The 18876-nt window shown below is 53.3% G+C and overlaps 1 protein-coding gene across 2 annotated transcripts; it reads left to right on the forward strand.

Moving 5' to 3' along the window:
* Nucleotides 1–711: 711 nt before the first annotated feature.
* Nucleotides 712–17698, forward strand: TNFAIP8L1 (TNF alpha induced protein 8 like 1). Of its 2 annotated transcripts, none has more exons than XM_074978090.1 (2): nt 712–875; nt 16451–17698. In XM_074978090.1, the coding sequence occupies exon 2, from the start codon at nt 16456–16458 to the stop codon at nt 17014–17016; it is 561 nt and encodes a 186-aa protein (XP_074834191.1). In that variant the 5' UTR covers nt 712–875; nt 16451–16455; the 3' UTR covers nt 17017–17698. The 2 variants fall into 2 exon arrangements, with proteins under 2 accessions (XP_074834191.1, XP_074834190.1); XM_074978089.1 differs by lacking the exon at nt 712–875 and adding an exon at nt 11013–11245.
* The last annotated feature ends 1178 nt before the right edge of the window (nt 17699–18876 follow it).

Here is an 18876-nt window from a genome sequence, read left to right on the forward strand (position 1 = left end):
TAAAGTGGCCCCATCTGGACCAGCACAGAACAGGCATAAGGGGCCTGACCCAGCTTCCAGCCCTGACCTTGGCGGGTGGATGGGAGGGATCAGGACATTGTGGCTATTTTGGGTTCCATTCCCAGCTCTGGGATCAAACATAAGCTAGCGCCTCGAGAAGGCAAGTGACAATTGGGATCCCGGGGTTTGGCCCTGCCCCTGACTCAGAGCAAGGCAGGTGACTGTCTCTCAGTTTTCCAGTCTGTGAAATGGGGATAATGGCCCTTTTCTCCGGCTGCCGCCCCATTGAGAGGAGGTGCGGCCCAGGGCTGAGCAGGCTCAGGGCTGGTAATTACTATTATTATTCCCGCCTCCGCCGCTTCCCGGGGAGGCTGGGAACCGGGACTGGCCCGGGACCTGCCAAGCGCCCCGGGCCCAAACAGGGCAAGAAAACCAGAGGAAAGCGCCAGGAGACGCCTGGGAGACAAAGGGGGCCAAGGCCCTAGCAGCGGGAGCCGGACTCTCTGGCTCGGGGGCGGGGGGCACAGAGAGCCCCTGGCCCAGACGGGCTGGGGTGGGAACCTCGTGCCACCAGCGCCCCCGTCTGCAGAGCCCCCCCCCCCCCGGCGGGGCTCCCCCGCTTCCAGCAGAGCCGGGCTGGGCTCCCCGGGGCTGAGCCCCCCCGCGCCCGGGCCCCATTGGCTACTTTGTAGCTAGCCCGGCGCGGCCATTGGCTGGCGGCTCCCCCCTCCCGCCCCCTGCCCCGCGGGGCCCCGACTTCTCGGTGAATTTGAAACTTCGGGCTGCGCCGGGCTCGGGCTGCGGCGCGGGGGGAGCGCCCGGAGCGCGGGGACCGGCCTGGCCCGAGCCGAGCCGAGCCGAGCCGCCGGAGCCGGGTAAGTGCGGGGCCGGGCCGGCGGGAGAGCCGCGCGGTGGATCGCACCCCGGGCCACGCGGCGGGAGCCTGGGGCAAACCCCCCCACCCCCACACACACACACTCCGCGGCCCGGCCGGGGACCCCCCCTCCCGCCCGGGGACTCCACTTCCCCCCTCCACGGCTCCCCTCCCGGCTGGGGATCCCCCTTCCACGGCCCGGACCCCCTCCTGACCGGGGATCCCCCTTCCCCCGCCCCTATAGCCCGGCCCCCTCCCGGCCGGGAATCTCCCCTCCCCGCCCCCGGCAGGGCCCCAGGGTCATTGTCCCAGCCCTGCTACAAGACCCCCCCCCGGGCATTGCCCCAGCAAACCTCCCCCCTCACCCACCCACACACCAGGGCCTGCCCCCTCCACCCCCACCCCCCGGGAGATCGCCCTCCCCACGAGGGTCTGGTCCCCCAGCTCCGTCCCCTGCCACCAGGGCCTGCCCCTGCAGCTCCACTTTCTTTCTCTCTGCCCCACGACGCCTCACACCAATGGGGCATCTCTAGATTTCTGAAGTGCCCGCCCTGATGGATCCCCCTCTTCCTGGTCGCTCCAGGCTCGTGGGTCGGGGTGGGCAGGGATCTCTCCTCCGGGCTGCAGCTTTCCCTTCTCTCCCGGGATCCATCGGGCACCTCTGTCCTGTCCTTAACACAGGCAGATGACAGGGGTGGGCAAAGGGGATTTCTCTCCCCGCTGCCGTGCCAATGGGTTCCAGGGAGGCCCGGCTCCCCGCTCTTAGGAATCAGAGAGGGGAAAGCTTGGGGCTCGCCTGCTTTCATCGTACCAAGGCTGTGTCTGTCCCACAGCGGGCTCCCCTGCGTAGGGTCTGAATGCTCGTGGCAATGGTTACATGCCCACCATAAGTCATACAGACTGTACGGGCAGGGGGAGGTTCTGGGACACTGCCTTGTTTCCCCAGTTCACATCCCAAACTACTAATACAGGGGTGAGCAAAAGTCGGGGTCCCACTTTTCACCCCTGCAATTAGCAGGGCCGCCCAGCCTGTCGAATGCCATCCAAACCGATGGACGCTGCGGTTACGTTCACGTGAAAAAAATAATCCCTTTCAGCAAGTGTAAGGAAAAAGCCTGTAGGATATAAAATCTTTATCCTTTGGTACATAAATATGAACACAAATATGTAAAAGCAGTAGCGTATGTCAACAGTTTTAATAAGATGGATGAGCCTGTGACCCAGGAGCCGATCCTGCTGCGCCCTGCTTATGAAATTTCATGCCCCGGCCAGGCGGCCTGCCCTCTCCCTACTTTGTGCACCCCTGCACTAATATTTCCCTGGCCTGGGTAACTAAAGGAATAAAAGGGGTGGTTTGAGGCTCCTTCAGGGCCCATCCTTTCCTACAGAGCTTTCACTATGGCGTCCACCAGCTCCATTCTCCTGCCCCTGTTTTTCAAGGGCTGAGTACCCATGACCGGCTCATCACGCTGCATCTCCCTGTGGAGTCAGGTTTCCACCCGCCGTGCCACACTCTTATGAGCACCTGGCTGTTTCGTTGAGCCCTGAAAAGGGAGCGGAACGCTGAACCTCTGGCTCCAGGACGGTAAACAGGCCTGGTGCAAGTGAGATCAGGGCAGTGGGACTCCAGCCCACGATGAAACCAGCATGGCAGTGGGATTTGAGGTGGCTGCGATTGTTCAGAATCCCTTTTGTTTGCTGCCCCCGTGCCATGAATGGCTGGTGAGGATCAAAGAATGGAACAAAAAGCGTGTTCCTTGTGTAGAATGACTGGTGGCTTCTGCTGGAGCAGGTTACAGTGAGGTGTAACTTGTTTTCTAAAGCCTTATCCACTAGTTAAAAAATAGCCTAGTAGGAGAGGGAAAGGGGCCATTTAACTGCTCTCTGCAGAGATACTACAGAATTAAAAGGGGCTCAGAGAGGAGCAGAACAAATGCCTAACGGCCTGGAAAGTCTACCCTAAGAAGAGATTGAAAAAATTGGGATTGTTTGGTTGACAGCACATTGGAATGGCACTGAGGAGACCTGGGCTCTATTCCCTGCCATGGGCCTGAGGCCTTACTGTGGGCCCATCATAGTGCTGCTCCATGCCTCAGTTTTCCCATCTGTAAAATAGGACAGTGGTGCCGGCCAGTGTTCCCCATAAGCTGAGCCTTTGAGCAGCTGCCCAGGAGAAATTTAGGTGCTGCTCAGCTGATTAGCCAAGTGCCCACAGCTGGCAGCATGTGTTTCCACTGGTGGTGAATATTTCCTTATGCTTTGGAGCACATAACAAAGTTTATTCTGCCCATGGATGAAAATAATTAGAGGAACCCTGATGCTGACCTCCTTTGTAAAGCACTTAGCGATCTGAAGCTAGAAAAAGCTCCATTAGAGCTGGGGATTATTGTTACTAACCCCTTAGAAAAGACAAATACGTGAGGATGTTAAAAGATTCTATAAAATAATAGTCCAGAGACAGACTGGGAGCATCTCTTCTTCCGGTCTTTGTAACACAAAACTTAGGAACTGAAATTAAAAGGTAGTAAATTCCAAACAGATGGGTGGAACTGCTTTTTCACAGCACAGTTAATTAGAATGTGGGAACTGGTGGCCACAAGAAGTCACAGAGACCAAGAACTTTACAAGACTCAGAAAGAGATAACAATTAGAAGTGAATTATTTTTGGAAGGTACATTCAATTTCAGGGCTTAAACCCATCTCTAGATATTAGAGATCAGCGTGAGGTCTACTGTGAGAGTCGGGTTACCCTTGAGCTGCTATTGTGGGTTCTTGCGCCTTCCCCTGAAGTATCTATTGCCAACCACTGTGACTTGCTACTGGACAGGTAGGAAACTGGGCAAGATGGATCTTGGGTCTCATCCTGTCTGTCACTTTCTGTGTTCCTGCTTTCATGACTCTCCAGCAGTTTCCCGTCAAGGACCTTAAATCTATTTACAAAGAACTAACCCTCTCAGCCCCCTGCTTCTGCGCAGTATCACCCATGTTTTACAGGTAGGGAAACTGAAACACTGAGGGGGGCAGTGTCATACCTGAGGTCATGCAGTCAGTGGCCAAACTGGGAAAAGCCTTTAAGGCTCCCATTGCCTATTAACCAGTAGACCTTCAATGGGCTGAAAAGCAAACTCACAAATACAGCTAACCCAGAACACAGCCGGTACATGTTGTACATTGTTTGCAAGATAGTCGCAGCTAGAGGCCCCCAGCAGGGACCCACAGTCCATTAGCAAGTTACACAGAACTGACCCAGCCGATCTTGCATGGTCTGAGGGCAAAACATGAGATGGGGAACAAGACCCACAGAGCAGCGTGAACAAATGGGTAACAGGGAGACTGGCGAGAGCTTCACCATGAGTCTTGCTGACTGCCAAGCCAGCCCCCCCCATGACACCCAACTTGGGGTGCACCCACCAGAAGCCTCCCTCCTCTTTCTTTGCTTTTAAAATGGTTTAATTTTTGCAACAGTGCTTTCAAAGGCACAGACCCCTTCAGCCCCAAGCATGCAGGATGCCAGTCAGCTGAGGCTTCCTTGCCTGGGGGAGGTAGGAGCTTGAAAGTGCCTTCTTCCTAATGAGCCTCCTTAATCACCATTCTCCTGAGCAAGGGAGGGAGGATGAGAGAACTGCTGATCTGAGCTCCACAAGGAAGGGAGGGAGCCGGAAGGCAAAAGAAATGCCTCAAAATAACTCACCCATCCTTATCTGAGACAGAGCATGATCCATCCTGTCTTGCTTCCTGCCTCTCCCAGGGAATCATGCCCAAAGCTGGAAGGATGCCTCTGTGATGTTAACAAGCGCACTGAAGGCCAGTGGAAAAGGACCTTAAGGGGGATGGAAGCGTCCCATCCCTTCAAGAATCTCCCCTCCCTGCATTCAGGGGACTAGAAGTGGACTAAAAGCTCTAGGCGAGTCCTGCTCCTGTTGGAGGGGCAGGTTGGGGACCCAGCAAAGTGCCTCCCATCATGGCTAGTCTCTATTTCCCAGGGCCCATGGAAGGCTGTGGGAAGGGCAGTGTAAGTTAGAGCAGCCCCAAGGCTCTTATACAGGGACCAAGCAGGATGCTGTATGTTCCAGAATAGAGTGCAACAGTGACATAAATCATCCTTATGCCAAGTGCAGGGACAGAGGAACAAGCTCAGACTATCAAGCTCAGACTATCACAGGCCGTGTTCTGCCCCTGTCTTCAGATGCCCCCGGAACTTCTCAGACTCGGTCTATTAAGCAGCAGCTTTGTGCGATCCAGGCCCAAGGACCCTTGCCATAAGATTGCAAAGCTGGGGAAGGGGCAGTCCTTGAGATCTGTGCACATACCGGTAGCAGCTAGCTCAGATCACCATTCCGGCCACTTTAGGATGTCCTTTTATGCCCTTCTTCCATTCCTCAGCTGACGGATTCGTTGGTTCTTCCCGCCTCCTGAGTAGATCAGCTAATTGGTGTGTGCCTCCACTGGTCAGCCATCTCCAGGGAGCCGATTGGAGCCCCAGCACCCTGTCACTGGGATGCTACGTGAATAGCTCAGATCTGTCAAGGGTTATCCCACGTCATCACTAATATTGTAACATTTCACATAGGGGAATTGTCTGTGGGGATACCCTTGAGCTGAGTGGCCAGAGCTGGATCCAGAGGTCTGGTTGAAGCCCACCTCTGGTTTTTGCTCTGAGCTGGCTGTTGACTAGACGGAGCAGGGTTATTAGGGACTGTGGATGGTTACAAAGAAGAAGCCCTGAGAACTATTTCAGATGGCTTTTGGTTTCCGCCCTGCTGTGTCCGTTGGCTTCCTGCCACTTCTAAGCAGTTCCACGCTTGGGAGCAGCCAGGGGCCGGCAAGCTGGAGAGCCACTAGCAGGAATGGAGCGAGTGCTAAGAAATGCTGTTTGAGGCACTAGGTGAAATCAGTTAGCAAGCTCTGATACAGCCAGGCGTCCAACTTGCAACAGTCACTGCTGTGTTAACTGGCCCTTTGCTGAGGCTGAGAAACCAAAGAACATCCTGGACAGCTGACGTCTCGCAGTGAACTCCAAGCCATGGTAGTGGCAGGTGCCTGGGCTGAGGCCTCACAAACTCGTTTCACAGCATGCACTGAACAGTTTGCCTTGTAGCAGTGAGGGGGCCCAGCATACGCCAAGCCCAGCGTGCACCAGGAGGGAAAACGTCTTGTGTTCCCAGAGCAGAGGAGTCCCCCACCTTCTCCCCTTGGCCTGGCCCAGCAACAACCCTGTCACTGTAAGCTCTTTGGGGCTAAGACCTGCCTCTTTGTACCATGTCTGAACAGCACTGAGCACCACAGAGTTCTGGCTCATGACTCCAGCACCTCCATGGCTGCCACCACTAGGCAGACATTAATACGAGTGACTCTGGAGGGGCCTGGTGCTATCCGTGGGCTGCGCCACATGACTGTGCTCAAGAGTCTCCCCAGATTCCTGCTTCCCTGCTCAGGGAGAGGGGTTTTATGCAGCCACTTCCGTCTCCCCCTCGGACCCGCCCATTCTGTACACACACCCCTGCCTCCAAGCCGCAGGTTGCTTGGCTACAGATCAGCTCTCACATTTGGGTGCTGGAGGAGAACTGCAAAGGGTCCGGCTGGTTTCTCAAGCAGCTGGTAACGTTAGCGACAGGGCTGCCAGGATGGTGCCACTAGCTGGGTTATTTGCGCCCATGGCAACAGGTAACAAACAGCCGCTGCAGGGAGGATAAGGTGCCTCTTTAATTATTTATTCCCCACCCCACCCGCAAATGCCAGGCCTGGAGGAGAGAGACGCGGACGGTGCTGCCAAGGGCATCTGGAATGGGCTGCTCTTGGGAGTATTACCTAATGGTTAAAGCAGGTGACTCCATGGTCTTGCTCTGTGTGGGCAAGCGCTCCATCCTCTTCTTTCCCATTCTTTAGCCGTCATGCTAACGCTTCCCTGGGCTGAAGCTTAATTAAACACGCGTCCGTTTGACTGGGCAGACAAGCAAAAGAGAAGGGTGGTTGCTGAAATTCTTGGACCCCTTTTAGAGAGACAGGCTGGCTTGCCCCAAACTCAGCCAGTTTAAGAGCGTGGATAGGAGATAGCCCTTGCGCAGCTCTGCCCCCCTTTGCACAGCAGATCGTCCTTGAAGGGCTCATTCCGCTTACAGGTTGAACTTCTCTCATCCGGCAACATTCGTAATCAGCAAGATTTTAGTTAGTCGGCGACCACTTAGCACAGATCTGGCCACGTTTCCCACGGTCCCATAACGTTTGTTTGCAGCCACCAGTCCTGGCTCTCTGTGTTCTGTGCTGTTACTTAGCTCTAATTTACCCCTGAATGTCTTCTAATAGCCCTGTAAGCAGTGGAAGCGTTGGTGATGCTGCTAGACAATATTGACCTCCCGTAATCTGGAACATTCTCTCATCCAGCACCGGTCAGGTCCCGAGGGTGCCAGATTAGAGAGGCTCAACCTACGAGGCCCCTCTGTCCTCCCAGCGTGACATGAAGGGGCCTTGGTGTAACTAAGACCCACCCCCACGCAGGGTTCTTTGCCCAAGTGCAGACAAGATAATGGTGCAGTGAAGCACTCTTATCCGGTTCTGGCATGAAAAGCTGCTCTCCATAGCCCAGGTTAGGCACGTGGACAGCGAGGCGTTCCTGACACGCTTGCTTTCCATCACCCAGCCAGGGAACATCCAGATCAGTGATTCCCAGCCTGGCGCCCATGGACCACAGGGGGTCCGTGAAAAAAAAAAAAAAGATAAATAAGAATGAGCATAGAAAATAAGTTCAAAATAAATTGCAAAGTTACAATCCTTAGATTAAATCTCTTCCAGTCATGTGCGTTGCTATCTGACAGTCTATGTTGTGGTTTCCTTTTTCATTTAACGACATGTGCAGAGTAGATAGAACTGGCTTTGATGGAGGTCGGCCAACGATTTGGGGAGGGTGATTGGCTTCCGCGCTAGTGAAAAGGTTGGGACCCCCTAATCTAGTCTCACTCAGCTTTCATCTCTAGTTTCTCAGCCAGCTGGGCAGATGCCGCTCCTGCTGTTTAACAGAGCAGAGAACTTTCGCGTCGGAGGAAACTTTTGACTGCACGTTATAAATTCAGGCAAAACATGGGGGAGGGGAGGGGTGTTTGAGGGGCGCATGATCGCCGGCCTAACAAGCGCCAGGAGGAGGAGGAGGCCCCTGCCTGCTCTCTGCTCCTCGTTCCACAGGCTCGAGGCTCACTCTCTGCGCCGCCCCATAAATTATTCAGGCGCCTTTGTGCCGATGTATAAAATATTCATCCCACCATCAAGGGAGCGGTGGGTGGGCGTTCGGTGGGAGAAGGGGACTGGCTGACAGTTGGGCCGGTAATTGAGAGCAGGCTCATTGCTGGCAGGTGCACAGCATCAGGAAGAACTGGGGTGGGGAGAAGCGAGGGGCAGAGCGGGAAATAAAAAATAATCACCTCCACTCCCTTCCTAGCTCGTGGACTAAGCAGCGGGGAAGGGGAGAGATTCTGCAGGCTGCTTTCTCCTCCCCTCCCTGGATAGCAGAGGCCCCTAGGAAGACCGATGCTGCAAATTGGCTCTCAGTTTTGCCTAGTCCCTTTGAAATGTCACCAGCCTCTGCTGGGTGCTGGCAGCGTGACAGCGCTTGAGATTCTGCTGGTACGCGCACAGCGCCTGTTTTCTGATGCATCACCGAGGGATGCTGTGAAACGATCAGGCCTGGTTCAGCTCGCGCTTACGCTAGTGGCTGCGTGTTCTGGATGTGCACCACTGGGTGTGTGCGCAGGGGAAGAAGGGGGTGGGAATCAGGCTTCATCTCCATTATGCGGACCCACAGAGGAAGGCTCGTGTCGGCTGGGAGATGCCATCTCAGGAGAAGGCGAAGCTGGGGGAACAGGGCTGTGAATCTGTCGCTGGATGGTTGCCATGGGCTGCTGCTTAAGGGTGGAAAATGCTTGTATTCTACCGCAGTCCTGCATTGTGCCTCATCCCCAGTGAAAGGGTTAAAAACTCAGACCTGGTCTATGCTGCAACTCTGCTGAGGTCGAGGGGGGCTTGTCCCTCTGTGCATGGTCAGAGTCTGTCTGCTGCTGTGACGTTTCTCGCTCATTGCTCTGTTGCTCAGGTCATGGCTGTCACTTGATAGCTGGGGGTGGCATTAGGTGATGCTGTCCCTGCTGCATTCCCTTCAATGGAGCTCTTACTAAACCTGGGTTGTTTGTTCCTCCCTGCAAGCTGCCCTTGCTGCGGAGCTGTCGAACTCATTCCACCCGCAGTGCAAACACATTTGAAGCTGCCTTGTGTTCCGAGCCCCACCCCTGCTAGCTGGGAGGGTTTGAGGTGGCCGAGAGGGATGGGTGCAGAAAGGATCCTTGGGATGAGTGGGAAAATCTGACTTGTGTTCGCTGGACATATCTTTGCCAACAGCTCGGGGCATCCGCTGCCTTCTCCCTGCATCTCGTATTTCTGCTGGCGTCTATTGTGACTGCCCTTTTGTTCTGCCTGACCAACCAACCCTCTCCTACCCCCCCCCCCCAGCCTGGTCTTTGTGCTCCTTCCATGCCTTTCCCAGCAATCAGGTGCCTCCTGGCCCCTCCTCATTCCAACCCTCCTTATCGCCAGGCCCATCAGCGCTAACTCATGGCAATAAAATCCAGCGCGCTTCACTGCAGAGCCATGTTGCTGGATCAGCCTCAAAGAACAGATAACATGGCTCATGCCAGCCAGGGGGGCAGAGAAAGCTACTCACTGCTCTGCTGCTGAAGCTAAGACACGACAGATTCAAACATGTCTTACGAGGAGAGGTTGAGGGATTTCTGGGCTTATTTAATTTGCAGAAGAGTGAGGGGCGATTGGATAGCAGCCTTCAACTTCCTGAAGCAGGCTCTAAGGAGGATGGAGAGAGGCTGTTCTCAGCAGTGGCAGATGGCAGAACAAGGAGCAATGGTTTAAAGTTAGAGAGGGAGAAATGTGGGTTGAATATTAGGAAAAACTATTTCCCCAGGAGGGTGGTGAAGCACTGGAATGTGTTACCTAGAGAGGTGGTGGAATCTCCATTCCTAGAGGTTTTTAAGTCCCAGCTTGACAGAGCCCTGGCTGGGATGATTAGATGGGGCTGATCCTGTTTTGGGCAGGGGGCTGGACTAGATGACCTCCTGAGGTCCCTTCCAGCCCTAGAATTCCAGGATTCTAGGTCCCCATTGTCCCTCTGCAGACCAGCCTGTATATGAAGGTTCTTATCAGGTCCTCCCCCGCCCAGTATCTCTATCCTCCCCACACTTCTGCAACGTGGGGAGTTGCCATTTCCCATTGTGCATATGAACAAACTAAGGGACAGGGTGGCTCAGGCCAGGTCTACACTAGACATGAAAGTGGACTGCAGATGCAATATTCTAGCTATGGCACTTGCGTAGCTGGAATCAGGTTATCTACAGTTGACTTATCTGGCTGTCCTCACAGAGGGAGGTTGACGGGAGAAATTCTCCCGTACTTCGCGTGATGTCGAGGAGTACAGGGGTCAGCTGTTGACCCCCAGATAGTTTCATTTTGCACGTCCCTACTACCCCAGAAGATAAACCCTGATGTACCTGAAGACAAACCCTCAGGGGTGTAACTGCACCCTAGGTAGGCATTTTGTATTAGTCCTGGGGGAATTCTGCAATTGTTGCATTTGGAGCTGTAGTAAAACTGCTGAATTTTCCCCCAGGGCTGAATATTGAGCTAGCTGGGGAAAGAGCCCCAGAGTTGCAGCAGCCACCCCAGTACAATCCTGCTCAGGACTGTCCCATGGGGTTGGATCCTTGCTCTGGTAATTGCATCCTGGCTAGGATCTCTCTGCACCAGGCGTATGCACCTACACCCTTCCTTCTACCCCTTGGTGAGTCGTAACCCACTGCTTGGGAAACTACCTGAAGTGACTTGCCAAAAAGGTTTGCTGAGCAGAGAATTGAGTTTTGGTCTCTTGCATTCTCCGAGGGCAACTTAACCACTAGGCCGCCCTTCCTTTTTGGGATGTTGGGATGTCAAGGCTCCCAACTCCGAGAGAGAGCTGGAAGAACGGCAGGTGTCGGGAAGAGAAGGGCAAGCCGTCTTGGCCTCTGCCTCCTCCAGCCCCTTCACTGTCCTTCCTCTCGACAGAAGCAGAGCGTCTCAGACTGAGCTGCACTTTCAGAGGCGGGTGTTGTTTTCAAAGAGGTGTTTTCAAACTCCAGCCGAGCTGGAAGTGTGAGTGACAGGAAGGAAATCTGCTGGTTTATTTCCGACTAACATGCGCTGGGGCAAAACTGTCTCTTCCTCTGATGGCTGATAAAGCAGCACCACGGCGAACAATGGAACGAGTAGGAGGCTCTGTCTGACGGGCTTCTCTGAGCAGGAAAATGTCTCATTCAAAGGAACTCTCCAGGCACTCGTTAAACGGTAGTATCTGCCCAACGGGAAGTGAGCCATTTTGGGAGGTGGGAGGGAGAGCATGTTGAGAGCATAGCAACAGATTGGCAGGAGAGGATTCGGCATGGAAGGAAAAAGTCTGAATTCACTCCCCTCAGCCCCGAGTCTGAGGCGATGCTTCTGAGTCTTGTTTAGTACCCCCTGCTGGAAGAGCATGGGGTGAGCATTCAAGTGCAATGAACCACGAGTGGCCGTCTGGCTTTCTGGAGCAGAGTTTAGATTGGCATTGGAGAGATGCACGTTCATGGCTCTGCAACCCACTGGGAGGCAGACCCAGGGCAGATTGCTCCCTGAGACCGAAGGGAGTGGAGCAAAGAAATGAGAAGAGGTTTGGAAACCTCGTGAGAAGGGTGATGGTGGAGGGGGGTGCGTAGCACTCATCAAAGGGCGTCTACACTAGCCGGCTACTTCGAAGTAGCCAGCACAACATCGAAATAGCGCGCATCGTGTCTACACGCGCTGTGTGCTATTTCGATGTTGAAATCGACGTTAGGCGGCGAGACGTCGAAATCGCTATTCCCATCCAAAGATGGGAATACCGCCCTAATTCGACGTTGAACGTCAAAGTAGGGCATGTGTAGACAATCCGCATCCCACTACTTCGAAATAGCGGGGTCCTCCATGGCGGCCATCAGCTGAAGGGTTGAGAGACGCTCTGTCCAGCCCCTGTGGGGCTCTATGGTCACTGCGAGCAGCAGCCCTTAGCTCAGGGCTTCTGGCTGCTGCTGCAGCTGAGGGTCCATGCTGCGTGCACAGGGTCTGCAACCGGTTGTTGGCTCTGTGGACCTCGTGCTGTGCAGTCCGAGTGTGTCTGGGAGGGGCCATTTAAGGGAGCGGCTTGGGGCTTTGCTGGCCCCTTATTTCGACAGGGAGCACTTGTGTGTGTGGAGGCTCCGTATTTCCTTCGGGGGGCGGCTCCTTTCGACATTCCCCATCGCTACTTCGATGTTGAATGTCGCCAGCACCAGCCCCGGAGGATGTGTAGATGATACGTGTCGAAGTAGCCTATTTCGATGTTCTTACTTCCAAATAGGCTACTTCAACGTAGTGTGCTAGTGTAAACGTAGCCCAAATGTGTAACAGGCTGCTGCAGAGACGATGGTGACCAATTGCTCTCTGGGTCCACCAAGGCTAGGACAAGAAGATGGCAGCTTAAGTTTACAGCAGGGGAGATGGACATTTGATACAAAAGATAAACTTTCTAAGTGAGGGTTGTTACACTCTGGACTAAGTGACCCAGGGGGAATCACGCGATCCTTGTCACTGTAGATTTTTAAGAACAGATTGGACAAACTTCTGTCGAGGACACTTTAGGTGTAATTGAGCCTTCTTCCACACAGGTCTCTGGACTAAAGGACCTCTCGAGGGCCCGTCCCAACCCTGCATTCAGTGATTCCATTTCTCTCTGTGTCAATGATATTTACCTTCTGGAGCACTTTGAGATCTGTGGCTGAACAGTGCTACGTCAGAGCCAGGTCTTGGTAAATTAATAGGGCGAGGGAATGTTATGTGGCACTTGTTACCTTGGTTGTTTCCAGGGATGCGTGGGTGTGGCAATCTCTTTAAAAAGAGCTTTCTTGGGCAGTTCCTTGTTTTGCAGAGATCGTGTGGGTAGAGGTTATATTTGCCCAACCTCAGCTGACAAAGGTTTTGTGTGTAGGAATTTCTATTTACGTGGCTGCCTTTTATCACTAAGATCCCAAGGCAGCTTGCAAATTGCAAGCACACAACAGCCCTGACATGCAGCCACCTCTGGGGCAAAGCCACCAGCAGGAGGGAGAAAGTGTCAGCAGGTTGGAAGGGGCAGAGAAGACCCTGTGAAGGGTAATGTCCGTGCAGAGCAGAGAGGCTGACAGTTTTTAAGGTCACGTGTTCAAAAATGTGTGAGATTAATTTTCTCTTCTGTGGGTGGCATTCGGCTCTGCAGACTGTGCGCTGCAGGAAGTCAAGCCAGGTTATCAAACTGGTGCCTTTCAGAGTTTTTCATCAGCTTGCTCTGAAAGACCGAGTGGATAGGTCAGTCTCACAGCACTTGGGCAGCTGCCCAGTTGAGTAGGAAAGCGCCACTGCCAGCATCGTGTGTTTCCATTGGTGGTGCACATCTGCCCATGTCCTGGTGCACATAACAAAATTTATTCTGCCATTGGAGGGCAAAAAAAGCGAGGGAACTCTTGTCTTTTTGGAGCCCCAGCTTTTTGCAGTGTGCTCAGTGTAAGACCCCCTGATTTTTCCAAAGTCACGAACGCTTCCATGACTTTCCAGAGAAAATCAATGGGAGCAGGGGTGGGGCCCGGAATAATTCAAATGATTCCTCTCCCAAACCAGAGTTTTGCCAGGTGGGAAATGGGGAAGGTCAACTTTCCACCGTAGGGCACAGCTGCCACGCCAGCCTTCTCCCCACCGCCCTCTCCCCTAAGGCGGGTGCCTGTAGCTGTCACAGCTTGCTCATCCGACTTGGGTCGTCGGTCTTTGGAAAGAACCCTGGCTGAAAATGTACAGGCAGATGGTGGAGCTGCCTGACCAGAGCCACAGCCAAGCTAATTGCAGGTTCCCTCAAGCAGGGGGAGTTAACTTTCTGAAATGCAGGTGCTAAATCAACTCCTGTCCTGCCACCTACGCCCCTGAGCTACTCTGTTTCTCTCCCTCCACCTTCCTCCATCCCAAGCGGCCTCTTGATACCAGCTCTGCTGCCCGACAGGCATACAGTAGAGGAGTCTGTCCTGTTAGCAGGAGGCCCGCAGCTCTGGCGTGGCAGGCTGTACTTTTTTTGGTTTCTTTATTAGTGAAGAGAGAGCCCTCCAGCTCCGGGCTCATGCTGTTAAAAATCAATGTTTCCACATAAAAGAAAATACTCACCAACCTTTGCCTTTCCAAAGGGCTGCAAATAGCACCACACGGAACATCTTGCGCAGCACAGGTTTTGACTGTGCTATTACTGCTCACTTACTTTACAGCCTTCCCAAGCCTGGGCCAGCCTTTCTGCTGTCGCCCCCGATTTCCGGGGGTTTAGAACATTCCCAACGGCCTGCAGCTCGGGGCTCTGCCTTCCACTGGCATCTCTGCAGCAGCCTGCCGGGGGGCGGGCAGCTGTTGCAGCTCTCCACTTTAGCTGGCTCGAAGAACTAGTCACCAATTGTATTAGCGGGACTGTTCTTCTCTAAACTCTAGAATGGCCTTGATCTTGTGCAATGGTGGAGCCATAGAAACTTCCACTGGAAGGTCTCAAAGCACTTTGCAAATCTGAGCTCATTCTCTTTCCCCCATGTCAGGCAGGTACGTACGATTAGTCCCAATTTACTGAAGGGTTCTCTAGGGTTCAAAAAAGAACTAGACAAATTCACGGAGGTTAGGGCCATCAATGGCTATAAGCCAGGACGGGTAGGAATGGAGTCCCCAGCTGCCTCTGTTTGTCAGAGGTTGGAAATGGATGTCCAGGAGAAGAGGCGAGGGATTGGGTTTGTGATGTTTAACTGTGCTGTTCAGTCCCTCTGGGACCAGTGATACTTTTTGAAGCCACTAATAGTCCTACTTACAACGGCTTCATGAATAAATAAATGAAGGTGCAGAGCTTTAGCTTTTAGATGGTGGTTGGTAGCATTGGTTGGTCTTTTGTTAATTCACAGGTGGCGTGGATTTGAGCCAGCTCCCAGCTGCGGCGGGGGGGGCCTAGGTTGAGCTCCTGCCTCACATGCCAATGAAAATTGGCTCACGTGCCACTCATGGCACTGGTGCTAGGGCTTGCTGGTCCCTGGGCTAGGCAACCTATTGGCAGTCCCTGCCCCCAGGTGCTTTCAACCTAAACAAACATGACAAGAGAAGGGGTGGGCCAAATGAGGGATGGTTACCCCTATTTTACCAGTGGGGAAACTGAGGCACAGAGCAAGTCACATAGGGAGCCTGTGGCACAGCTGGGACTGAAACGCAGGTCACTGGGGCCAGTGAAAGTGCCAAACCAAATCTGTGCAAATGCAGCACTGGCAAATCCCACCATGTGAAAACGGCTGCATCACCAACCTGCTTCACTTTCTCCTCCCTCCGAACAGGGGAGCTTGTAGTTACCCCGGTCTGTAGCGTGTTGCTATTCCAAGCAGGATAAATCCCAGCACTTGCATTGCTTCATTGGCTCATTTCGGTCTTTAGTGCAATCCCTGGCTAAGCGGCTTGGTTTGTGTTACTGAGACAGAAGCAGGTCTTGTGACCCATCTAGGTCTTGGTCTTGCCTGGATTGCTGCACTCATCACTGGTCACCTTGTTTTTGAGTGCCTCTCTCTTTTCTTCCTTGGCAGTCTGCAAGAATCAGATTTCCTTCTGCGTCGCGGGTGGGACGCAGCAGGAGAATTGGTCTCTGAGTAATGGGGAGCTCACCTTACCATCCCCCCAGGAAACAGACTCTGTTGCAGAATCCAAACCTCCCTGCTGTGGCAGGGGGCTGGAGAAATAGGTTGCTTTGGTGTGTTTTGACAAACACAAAAGCAAACCAGCCAGAGTGCTGCTGTCTGGCAGCTAACAGGGACAGATCAAATTATATAAGCAAACAGGGCCAGTAACACTAGCTACTGCCTTAGTATGGGCTCTGTGGTGTCACCAAGTATGCAGTGCATCTGGCGTCCTTTGCTGTTCAGGGGATTTTATCCCACTGACACTTAACTACTATGTCACACCTGTTCCCAGAAAAGGGAAAAGACCTCACAAGAGTCCCTCTCCTGTTCTGGAAACCATGCTCACTCCCAGGCAATTGCGTAGCTCGAATCAACTTATCTGCAATTGACTTACCCGTTCGTCGTCACTAAGGGAGGATGACGGGAGAGTTTCTCCCATCAACCTCCCTTACTCCTCACAATAGCGAGGAGTACAGGGGTCTACTGCCAACCCGAGAGGTCCATTTTGCACCTCCCTACCCAGAGTGGATCTATCTTCCGGGTAATGTAAGCATGGCCCCCAAAGCTGAAAACAGAACCCAGGGACCATGAGGTACCATCCCTCCCTGTTCTGACTACTCGATCATACTCTGATCCCAAAGCTGTAAATAGCATGCAGGTGTCCGGATGCCCAGCCCACTCTGCTCGAAGTGCTACTTCGTGTGTGCATGCGGGAGCCTGTGCTGGGAGGGGAGGGCTCATTACTCCAGAGCAAAGGCTGAATCACATCATTGTGTTCTCTTTTCCCCACTTCCAGAGAAGATGGACGCCTTCAGCACCAAGAGCTTGGTTCTCCAGGCTCAGAAAAAGCTCCTGAGCAAGATGGCCTCCAAGACCATGGCAAATGTCTTCATCGATGACACCAGCAGCGAGGTCCTGGATGAGCTGTACCGGGTCACTAAAGAGTTCACCCGCAACCGCAAGGAGGCCCAGAAGATTATCAAGAACCTGATCAAGATTGTCATGAAGCTGGGGGTGCTGTACCGCAACCGGCAGTTCAGCGCCGATGAGCTACGGCTGATGGAGCTCTTCCGCAAGAAAGTGCACACTTTGGCCATGACCGCCGTCAGCTTCTACCAGATAGACTTCACCTTTGACCGCAGGGTCATGTCCAGCGTGCTCAACGAGTGCCGGGACCTGCTCCACCAGGCCGTCAACACCCACCTGACGGCCAAGTCCCACTCCAGGATCAATCATGTCTTCAACCACTTTGCGGACTACGAGTTCCTGTCGGCACTCTACGGACCTTCCGAACCCTACCGCACCCACCTCCAGAGGATCTGTGAAGGAGTCAACAAAATGCTGGATGAGGACAACATATGAGCCAGCAAAGACAAGGCCTGAGAGCTATTGTTTGGCTCTGGGCCTGGTTCTGTTTCACCTGGACTGGCCAGGCTGTTTTCTGGTATCCATGAACTCAATGGCCAAACGTCTGTTGTGTTCAGTGGGTCAGGCCTTCTCGCATGCTCTCCTCGGTGCTAAGCATCTTACTCTTTTTTTTTTCCCCCCCGTAAAGCCCAAGGACCCTTCGCTTTCTGTGTAAATGATTTTTTGCAAACTGCTACTTATCCGGGTAGCTGGGGTCCCTTCGCTTCTTCCCTAAAGAAATTAAAATGACACAAGCCGCTTCTGCCTCTACCGTACTGGGCCACGGCCCTACCAAAGAAGGGGTTGGTTGTATGAGACCGGAGCAAATGCTCTTCTTGGCCCTAGTTTGATAGCTCAGCTTTGGAACCCAATCCAGTGTCTACTCCATTACAGGCCAGACCCCACAGTCTCTAGCCACAGACGTGAGCTCTCTTTTTAAAGGTCCTTGGTTTTGCTGTATATATTTTTATCCACCAAGTGCTCTTAAACCCACAATTCAGAATCCAATGAGTCCTGTTGTCACTCTCTCTCACTTCTCAATCTATTTTATTCCTGGTGATGGAGGGGGGCGGAACCTTTTACTTTTGTAAACTTTTTACTTTTTTTGATTAAAATTAATTCAAGCAGAGAGCATGGACCAGTGCTTCAGATGCCTGTTCCTTGCCAAGATTCAAGGTGGTCTAGCCTGAGGTCAGCCCATGCTGGCTGGCTTTAAACCCAGGTTCCCTGGCCCAGGTACCAAAGCCATACTGCAAAACAGGGGTGGAGCCAACTTTGTGTGTCAGGCCCCACTTTTCGTTCGCATAATTAGCAGGGCTGCCCCCCAGCCTCTCTAATGTCATCCAGACCGACAGAAATTTCAGTTATGGTCCCGTGGGGGGAAAAAGAAAACCAAACCCTTTTGGCCTGTGTAAGAAAATAAGTCTGTATAACGTAAAAACATTAAGAATGGGTTTGTAAAGGTGAAGACACAGACATAGAAAGAGCCACATATTGAAATATTCTTAATGAGATGAGACCCAGCAGCTGCTCATGCTGCATCCCCACTTACGAAATTTCATGCCCTCCCCCAGGGAGCCTGCCCCCCCACTTTGCACACCCCTGCTCTAAAATGCTTTACAAATCTATGCTGTGGCCTAGTGCCCCCGCAGGCCAAGGAAACTGCATTAGCATGCTGCAAGCAAGAATTAGGCGTATGGAGCTACACATCTCATAGAGCTGGAAGGGACCTCGGGAGGTAATCAGACCCAGTCTCCTGCCCTCTTGGCAGGAACCAGCCCTAAAATCCATTTGCCCCAGCTCTCTAAAGAGCCCCCTCAAATGTTGAACTCACAACCCCAGGTTTAACAGGCCAATACTCAAACCACTGAGCTATCCCTAATTGTTTTATTATAGTTACCTAATTAATGTCTCCCGGGGTGGGGGGGGCGAGATATATACTGTGGGAGGATCTCACATAGGGATATATCCTGTTCGGCTGGATCATCCCAAACCAGAGGCCTGCCTCCACAACCATGGGCCATGGCTCTCTGCTGATTTGCAGGCTCTATCAGGGATTGGGTGCAGAGCGGGGGGGTCCGGTGACGGGGAGGGACCCTTGAATGCTGGAGAGGCTGCAGTGAGGGTGATCGGACTTAAACTCTTGCTGTGGTTAGAAACCTAACACGGGTCAGGCCTAAGCCAGAGCAGGTGCAAGAAGTGGTCATGATCCAGGTAGCACTTGCACACCCTGAGTTGCCTGTAGGCCAGTGGGTACTTTGGGCCAGTTACGGAGGCAGCTCCTCTCTCTCAACTGAGCAGCATGGAGCATTATTG

Source organism: Carettochelys insculpta, chromosome 27 (assembly GCF_033958435.1).
Source record: "Carettochelys insculpta isolate YL-2023 chromosome 27, ASM3395843v1, whole genome shotgun sequence".
NCBI classification, from domain to species: domain Eukaryota; kingdom Metazoa; phylum Chordata; order Testudines; family Carettochelyidae; genus Carettochelys; species Carettochelys insculpta.

Coding starts and splice junctions, on each gene's coding strand:
- TNFAIP8L1 (XM_074978089.1), top strand. CDS start 11,206: ATGTCTCATTCAAAGGAACTCTCCAGGCACTCGTTAAACG. Junction 11,246..16,450: donor CTCCAGGCACTCGTTAAACG/GTAGTATCTGCC, acceptor CCCCACTTCCAG/AGAAGATGGACGCCTTCAGC.